The following is a 9,062-nucleotide window of genomic DNA, read 5'->3' on the forward strand; positions in this document are numbered from 1 at the left end:
AGGAACTCTTGCGGAAGAGCCGCTGGGAGAGGTGGTTGTCCGTGCCGGGCATTGGGGATAAATTGCACAGGGCTATGTAAATGTTCTCCCGGAAAGGTTCCCTGTTCAAACAACAAGGAAATACCAGTTACAAATAGAGGAAAAAAATCTATAAATGTAAGTAATCGGAATTATTTTTAATTATTTTTTATTATGTTCAATTTTTAAATTCTTAAATTTAGGGAACGGAAAGTAATGAATTAGTCACGTCTCCAAATTTTCCAACTATGGACCATGAAAAACATTATGTGAGTGCCTATATTTTTTAGTTAAATGTTAAATTATGCTATATGCTGACATTTACAGGTTGAACTGTCCGAGGAGTCAGATAGTGATTTGGATATGTTTAAACCAGACGAGGACGTCAAAGATGATTTTGAAAAAAAAAATTTAGGTCCAACAATTAAAAAGGCGAAGTCTGGAGGGAAAGTCAAAACCGGGATCTTGCAAAACCGAAAAAAACTCAAAAAAATAAAACTTATCGTAAAACCAAAACCATCGGAAAAGGCAAAGGTATGGTAAAAGTAAAAATGTGATGACAGGCTGAAGCTGTAAACACATATTGTTAGTACGTCAATAGATTCTTGATATTATCAATATTTTGCTACTTATAATAAATTATTATAGGAAATCTCACGGACTTCAGCCGATGCTGGCTTAGACTCTGTAGCAAAATACAACGAAAATATAGAGGTTAGAGTTTTTTAACTTTTACGTTTACTTATGTACTTATGGAAGCATAAGTAACATAATGCCAATAAGCATAACACTTCGTATTGCTTTAATGCTAATTTTCTTGCCGAACCTTTTTTCGGCACTGATACTCTCTTCAAAATTGGACTAGGAACTTGCTCTCCTTGACGATTACGTTTTGATAAAAATTTAATCCTAATATTGGAGAGCACGTTCTGGAGTCGCGCGGGGCTTTGGCTTTGTTTTGAAGATTGCGTGCAAATAAAACATACTTGAGCTTGTGGCGCCGAGAAAAAGTGCTGGTAAAACATCTTGATTGCGCAATAACTATGTAAATCAGTTTCGTTGTAAATCTCGTTTATTGTCATACTTATGGTTATTATGTTACTTATGCTATAAGCTATATTAAAGTTTTTAGTTTCACATGATATCTATATAATAAAAAACTGTTGGTTGGGTGGTAGGTAGGTTGGTAGGTTCGTTAGTCAACTGATTTTGGAGATTTATTTCTCGATTTTCTGACGCTTTTCGCGCGCGCGTTACGGGCGCCAGGGTCGCGTGGCATTGTGTACGTACGCTGTGTTTCGCTTTTTCACATCGAGTCGGCTTCGATTTCTGATTGGGTTTTTAAATTCTTTATTACCAATTTTCAAAAGTGACGCAAATGTCAGTTTCTTAAAAATACTTAAAATCTGTCGCCCCTGAGAGTTCGGCTGTGTTTGTCCCAACCCGCAATACACCCGAAATTTTCTCTCTTTCCACCGCGAAATTCGGAGGGGGGGGGGGTCGGAAACAGGGAGGGGGGAGGTTTCGAGGTCGTTCCGATTTGAAAGTCCCGTGACTCTCGGCGTACGCTAGTCCCGTGGCCTTTATGCATCAGCCATTGGATGCGGGGGGGGGGAGGGGTTTGAGTTATTCTTGCGGGGGAAAAGGGTACCACGGAAATTCTCGCATTGGAAAGGGGGAGGGGAGTACTACGGACATTCTAGCATGGAGAAAAGCGGAGAGTGGTACCACGGTAATTATCACATGGGAAAAGTGGGAGGGATACCCCGGTAATTATCACATGGGAAAAGGGGGGAGAACGGTCATTATCACTTGGGAAAAAACGAAAAATGGGGAGTACCCCGGTAAATATCACTAAGATTGCAAAACCCGCTAATTTTCAATACGTGAAAGAATACTGGCGAAAAGCAAAACTCGCTAACTTTCAATACGCGAAACAAAACCGAAAAATAATACGGAACGCGAAAATCAAAACTCGCTAACTTTCCATACGCGGTTTTACCCTGTAACTTTGCTAACTTTGGAGTTCCGCGGGTTAAAAGTAGTTAACGGCGATTTGCCAACCCCTTCTTTCCGACCCCATTAAACACTTTTTTTTTAAAAATACGCAGTCTTATAATTTTTGATAAGATTAACTTTTAAATTCTGTTTCTCTTTTAATCCATAATCCTGCTATACCTCTACACTGTGTGCAAGTTTCAACTCTGTAATTTATATGGGGGCGCTACATCCCCCCTTTTCTGATTTTGAGCGTTGATTTACGCAGTCTAATTATTAGTAAATTTCTAATTTTGGGTATTTAAATTTACCGAAAATTAGACATTAACCCGAAATTAGACATTTACCCTAAATTTACCAGACTCAATTTTAATTTAACCCGAGGGGCAGTTCACTCCTTTTTGGAGCGCAGATTTAATCGGATTAAATCCGATTAAAGGTATTAAATCGAGTTAATCACGATTAAATTTTTAATCCGATTTACTCACGATTAGATTTTTAATCCGATTTACTCACGATTAAACTTTTTAATCATGATTTAATCCAGATTTAATCGCCTTAATCATGACTTAATTTTTTTAATCACGATTTAATCGGCTTAGTCATGATTTAATCGGATTTAATCGGCCAAGAGCGCAGATTTAATCATGGGAGTGAACTGCCCCTCGATTTAACCAAGGATTAGCATTTTTACGCAGTCTTATCATTTTGGATTCGACTGACTTGTAAATTCCGTTCCTTTTTTAAATTATATTACTGCTATACCTCTGCACTGTGTGCACGTTTCAGCTCTGTCAGGTAAACAGGGGGCGCAATAGCCCAACTTTTCCTATTTTGAGCGTTGATTTACGCAGAGTACGAAAGTTCCCAAAATATCCCGGGTAAAGCGTTATTAATAGATACGTTTCTATTGGATTTGAGATACTGAACCCAAACGTACGTCTGACTCCGCGTAATCGGTGTACAGAGCCGTACCTTTGACTGTACTAATGGGACTACGCGTAATCTTTGAAGTCCCTGCCTTTGGCAGTGGTAATCTAAGCGTAATCCGGTGTACAGACTTTCTAAGAGTGGTTAGCCCCTCGCGTCTGACGCTATGCTTAACCCTTTTGACAAACGCCAAGGCTTAGAGAAAAATTAATAATCTTCGTAGTTCATTGGATTTGAGATACGGGGCTCAAACTTTTAATACAGTTAAGAAGCTGAAGTCTGACCCTAGATTTAAGTCTTTTAACCCGCTCGAAGGCTTACAGAATAATTAATTAATTCATCCATGTGGAACTAATATCACGGCCTTGGCCGAATTGTTCTTTTCAGAATGCGGCTAGATTCGCCAGTCGGGAAGCTCTGGAAAGGTTTTTCGTGTACATAGCTTCCCGTCTCCCTGAGTCTCTCTCCATTTTAAATGAGGTGCCTGAAGAAACTGGAGAAATAAACATAACTAACCAAACTGAGACTTCTAACCAACTATCAGGTCAAGCAGTAGCCGCAACTTCGGCTGAACTTGATGGTCAGAAAATTGTGGAAAGTCAAAATGGCGACGAAGAGCCTGAGCCGTTAGGTTCGTATAAAGGCAAAAAAAAAAGGAAGTGTGTTTGTGGCAACTGTCGAGTAATGCCACTAGCAATAGAGGACGTCTGTTGCCGGCAAAGGCCTTGCGCCACGGATAACCCACTCTTTTTTTTGATGTGCCAATATGAGCCTGTTCTTCAAATTAGCATGAGGTTCAGGCACGAAAACGCAAGGCACAGGGGTCTCAACGCCTCTAATCTAAACTTTCGGTAAGTAATTAGCTAAAGAAGCACGTATAATAATTAAATATCTTCAATTTATTTTTGTTTTCTTAGCTATCACGCGTATCGAAACTATACACTCAGTAATTTTGGGCGACTTGGGGCTGGTAATCTCATTGTTATCCCTTCTTGCTGCGTATTAGCGATTAGGAGGGTGTTTCCTTCAACAGATGGAATCTACCAAGGATTTAAACAAGGTAGAATTGTACAAGGATATTAACATTTATTCTTGCATCATTATGCGGGTGGTTTTTTACTAAATTTACTACACTGTATACCATGTTTAGTAACACTTATGCAACTAAAATAAATCGAAAAATAATTATCACGTCTCTAAAACATTTTTAATTGTACTTTCTATTACATAACTGAAATTAAAATCTTGATTTGTGCTTTTCTAATACGTCTTGTTTCGAAGGTATTTCTTCTTGTAAACTTATATGTTTACATATATTCCGTGGGTCTGTCTCGTCTAATATTTTTGGGTCCGAAACATTTCCCTAAAAGTTGTAAAGATGTAGCCAAAACATGTATTAAGATTTCTATTAAAGCTTATCAGTGGCGTAGCGTCAAATTTTGGGCCTGCCTGCAACCGAAGACGATGGGCCCCTAATTTGTGCCTCTTATGTTGAGGTGCTTGATCTAAGTCTTCGCGGGGAAAAGGATGCACGTTCGGCTGGGCTTCTATTACATCTAACAAGTGAAGTAGATAAAATTTCAAAAGGTTCCTCTTTCGGTCGGTCACGGGCCGCCCGCATTGCGGCCCTCACGCTACGCCACAGAGGCTTATTTAGATTTTTCGAACCTTGTGATTTTGTTTTGCATCAAAAACCATCTCTGTTAATTTATCAATATATGAGTAGGTTTTTGCTACAAACACTTTTCCAACATTATACGATTTAGACTTTTTATTCCAAAACATTCTGAATTGACGTTCGCCAGTTTTTGAACGAGCCTGGGGTCTATTTGCATGCTCGTTGTAGTCGATTGCGGCAAGTAAAATTCTAGCATTGTAACTTTCCCACCTAAATGATATTATTGCTTGAGACTAAGAGGTGATGAAAAATTAACTCGATTTGGTTTTTATACTTACATGTAAGCATTGCGTTTCGAAACATACGCTAGTATTTGGTTGTGGAAACTCTCCAAAATTCCTGTGTGCCTATGTAATAGAATTGTAAACCACATGTAACAACGAAAGTTAGCGAAAGGGTAAACATAATCGATCGCACCTGAATTTAACATAATACTCCATATTTCTCTCGAAATACTTATTTTGAACAATGCTCGTTAAAGCCTTGTAGGCAGGAGAGTCATCTTCTAACCATTTTTTCGTTCGCAACTCTTCTGGTAAAGGCATTTCATGGGCACAGGCAAATCCGGCTCCGAAATCAGTTTGCCATTCGTGATAATCAATCACATGGTTTAGGCAACTTTGAAAACTAGCCTTTATATTTATTTAATAATTTTAATAAATATTTAATGCTTAAAGTTTTTTAATATCATTTTACCAATAGTTGGTCGTAATCGCCCTCGCATTCCCTTGCGCAAAACCAGAAATGATTTCTAATATCTGGGGCCCACTCGGCTAACGCCGAACAATTCTTAGCACGTGATGCCTAAGAGAAATTGTTTGGATTCTGAATTCACTTGCGTATATTACGATTATTACCTCGATGACTTTTTTTAGGAGATTTTTACCGCCATGCCAAATGTCTAATGATAAAAAGGCATCCTTCAAAGTTCTATCTGGTTTATCTATTGAAATTTAAATTATTAACAATATTGATGTATTATGACAAAATTATATTTCAAACAATATCTACTCATTTCAGCTTTGATTTGAGAATGGGCATCGCTGACGAATTCTACAATTTTTATTCCGTATTCACCGGCTTTTTCCATTATCTCCTTAGCTGCCATTTTAAATCCAATTAGCTCCATTGCAGAGCTTTTACCATTAGCTTGGCGAACATCTATATTGCATACAACTAATATTTTTTTGCTCTTAACATCAATGTCAGTGTATGTACATTCGCTTGCGCAATGACCCGGCGAAGTCATCCTGCCATCCCCAGCAACAACTAATTCTTGCCCTCTTAGTTCAGAAAAAACACGATTTTGAAGTAATTTCCAGTAATTTGATATCGCTGGTTGCATGAAATGTTTTTGATAGCTAAAAAAATTGGTTTCTTTAATTTATTTTATAGTGGTACAAGAACGGTATACAGTAATATCGCCATAAACGGCTTTGACCATGGTTACCATTTTGGTCTATAATTAAATTATTATTTATAAGGACATGAAATCACAAGGCAGCGATGACACTCTTTAGTCTTTTATGTTTGAAATAACATAAAATTGATAATAATTATTAGTAAAAAACGATAACTAACCGGTAAAAGCTATCGTCCGAAAGTAACTGAAGTTTACAGAATTTGGCCATTTTATCCATTTTATGGAATTCGCTGCCTGATAACAATATTGCACTGGCAACTTTAATATTTCCGGCAAATATCCCATGAAAACGTTTTTGGGAGTACCACTTTCCCTTTTGAAAAAATTAGTTATTTGATTTCGGTTATTGAAATGACATTATTAAAACTTTGGGCATGGAATTAGCCGATCCCAGAAAAAAGATATTTTTAACCCTATTTTTTTTATGAATATTGAGGTTGTTTTTATTATTAAAATAGGGTCAGTAAAATTCATTTTTTAGGGACTGATTCAATTTCATTCGCAAAAAAAGTAAATACCGATTTATGGTCAACGCCTTGACCTAAAGGGCATTCCCAACTTAAAATGATCGCTGTACCATGAAAAGTATGTTTGTATTCGAGGATTACACCACAATAACAGTAATACCCAAAAGCTTGTTTCACTAATTCCTCAATGTTAGAGAGGAATACAATAGCCAATTTCTCCTGTACTGCATCTTTTGACGTAAAATCATAGTTTTTATTAACCTATAAGAAATGCGATCCCGTAGATTACTTATCTTTTCAGAGGCTAGTGTTTCAATTATTATATAGTGTACCTGATTAGTTAAATGTGCTGTATTCTCAACTAGCAAGGGAGAGTTGAAGGCTGAAGAAATGCCACCGGTTGGGCTTATAAAAGTGGAATTATCAACATGTGGTGTTCTTTCGGGTGTCCTGGAAGATCGATTCGAAAATTTTATTAGACAATCGACTTGAACTATACAGGGCGTCCACTAAAAAATTAACCAGGGCGAATATTTCAAAATCTGTTTTAGGTACGATTTGGAAATTTTCAAGTCGTGTACAAGATGTAGAGGGAAACCTAATGCGAAAATGTCGATGACCTTGAACCTTGTCTTCAAGGTCATCCAAAAACTAACTCGAGAACCGAAAGTGTTAGAAAGTTGGTTCCAATTAGAAAAGTGTTCCAAGTGACTTCTATAAGTACAAATAGCTTTGAACTGATCAGATTTGACCAATAGGAATCCCAGAAATGCTAGATGAAAAACAATAAGGTCGTTAAGTTGATAACGTGTCGAAAGCGAGGTTCGGGAGCTGATAACTCTAAAGATACTCGTGTTAGAGTACTGAAATTTGCTACACATCCTCATCAAGATTAAGGGTCTTTAGTTTAAAAATTTTAATGACCTTGAACTATGTCTTCAAGGTCATCCAAAAATGAACGCGATAACCGTAAGTGTTAGAAAGTTGGTTCCAATTAGAAAAGTGTTTCACGTCACATTATAGGTCTAATTAGCTTTAATTCGATTGAATTTGACCAATAGTAAGTTTTTCAAAATCACAAAGGTCGTTAAAATGAAATTTGAAAGAAAACGCACATAACTCGAAACCAATTCGTGTTACATCGAAATTTGCTAGACAAACTCATTATGGTGGTCGTCATGACAACAACATTTTATTTTACGCTAAGCCTAATATTCATTCGAAGTTTATTTTTGTAAGCACAAAGTTAGTTTTTTCTTTAGAAATAATAAAGTTATGTATACTATTCGAGAAAAGGTCGAAATGGTTCGCTTATTTTATGAAAATGGGAGAAATGCGCGCTTAGCAGCGGCAATTTTTCTAACCCTTACGGTTCTTGAGTTAGTTTTGTGATGACCTTGAATACATGGTTCAAGGCCATCGACATTTTCGCAGTAGGTTTCCCCCTACATCATGTATACGACTTGAAAATTTCCAAATCGTACCTTAAACAGATTTTGAGATATTCGCCCTGGTTCATTTTTTAGTGGACACCCAAGTTTTATAATCGTCCTTACGAAAGTGAAGAACATCTTTTTGGTAAATTTAAGTTTATATCCGCTAGTTTCTCACGGAACGAAGTTCTAAATTAGTCAGAAATTATGTTTAATTTAATAATTTTTCAAACAGTGCACGGGAGGAGTCGTAGAAAGATTGCGTATTATAAATTTATAACCCTGATATTGTGGTTTTAAAAAATGGACGAGATTCCTAAATCTCATGTAGCCTTACTAACAATTGTAAGTTTTATATTACCGTCAAAGAAACTTGTTTACGAAATATTTCAACGGCTCAATGAAGGTATTTTTTAATAAAATATGAAATAAAACCAGGTCCGTAGCTAGCAAAAAATTGCGGACCCCATTTTAACGAAAATTTCAGAAAAAAATATATTTTGGCGCCCCTAGACCCTAATGTGCCAGTGGCGTCCGCCCCTGTCTAGCTACGACCCTGGTAAAAACTCTCAAATCGATAATTTACGTGAAAGGAGTTGAACTCTTTTCTCTTCTTCGGAAACGTGACACCGGCGTAATTGAATGGCGAGAAATAGTGAAATCACATGTATTTCTAGTTGGGGTTTTCAGTGCTTCCGTATCAGGAAAACTTTCTGTTTGCACACTTACGTCTAAATTTTGGTAACATATAAGTAAATATCATCAGTAATTATCTTTATATTTCATAATTTTAAATATTTGTGTTCATTACCTTGTTTTCTTGAGTATTTACAAGTGGAATTCAATAATGTCATTTGTGTAACGTTGAAGGTTTCATATTTGTCCCTGTTAATTAAACTCCGTTTACTATTTGGGCGAATAGGCGCTAATATAAAGTCGGATATGCCTGCTGAACTTGTTAAAATGGGACGACGAAATAGTACAGTTAAAGCCTATGGATGAATTCATAGGCTCTTTGGTGGGGAAGCTAATGGAAGCATAGTGGAAGGTAGACTTTCCCATCAAAACAAGAAGGCCATTTTACTTTATAATATCGCCTATTAAAAGTAATGTAA

The 9,062-nt window shown here is 36.8% G+C and overlaps 2 protein-coding genes and 1 long non-coding RNA gene across 3 annotated transcripts; 1 reads left to right on the forward strand and 2 right to left on the reverse strand.

The window, feature by feature from the left end:
- Window positions 1-209: 209 nt before the first annotated feature.
- LOC149926336 (uncharacterized) lies at window positions 210-4,051 on the forward strand. Its single transcript, XM_090157675.1, has 5 exons — window positions 210-287; window positions 346-552; window positions 667-732; window positions 3,334-3,797; window positions 3,864-4,051. Exons 1-5 carry the CDS (start codon window positions 267-269, stop codon window positions 4,027-4,029), a joined length of 924 nt encoding a protein of 307 aa, XP_090013801.1. The 5' UTR covers window positions 210-266; the 3' UTR covers window positions 4,030-4,051.
- Window positions 4,052-4,898: 847 nt separating this feature from the next.
- Window positions 4,899-5,873, reverse strand: LOC149926337 (uncharacterized). Its single transcript, XM_090157676.1, has 5 exons — window positions 5,636-5,873; window positions 5,482-5,567; window positions 5,321-5,428; window positions 5,042-5,256; window positions 4,899-4,971 (listed from the first exon to the last, which is right to left on the reverse strand). Exons 1-5 carry the CDS (start codon window positions 5,871-5,873, stop codon window positions 4,899-4,901), a joined length of 720 nt encoding a protein of 239 aa, XP_090013802.1.
- A 991-nt stretch (window positions 5,874-6,864) lies between these two features.
- Window positions 6,865-8,621, reverse strand: LOC149926338 (uncharacterized). Its single transcript, XR_016473713.1, has 3 exons — window positions 8,534-8,621; window positions 8,071-8,136; window positions 6,865-6,964 (listed from the first exon to the last, which is right to left on the reverse strand). It is a non-coding gene; the product is annotated as an uncharacterized LOC149926338 (long non-coding RNA).
- Between the last annotated feature and the right edge of the window lie 441 nt (window positions 8,622-9,062).

This window comes from Leiobunum rupestre, chromosome 9, assembly GCF_980474605.1.
Source record: "Leiobunum rupestre chromosome 9, qqLeiRupe1.1.hap1, whole genome shotgun sequence".
NCBI lineage: Eukaryota > Metazoa > Arthropoda > Arachnida > Opiliones > Sclerosomatidae > Leiobunum > Leiobunum rupestre.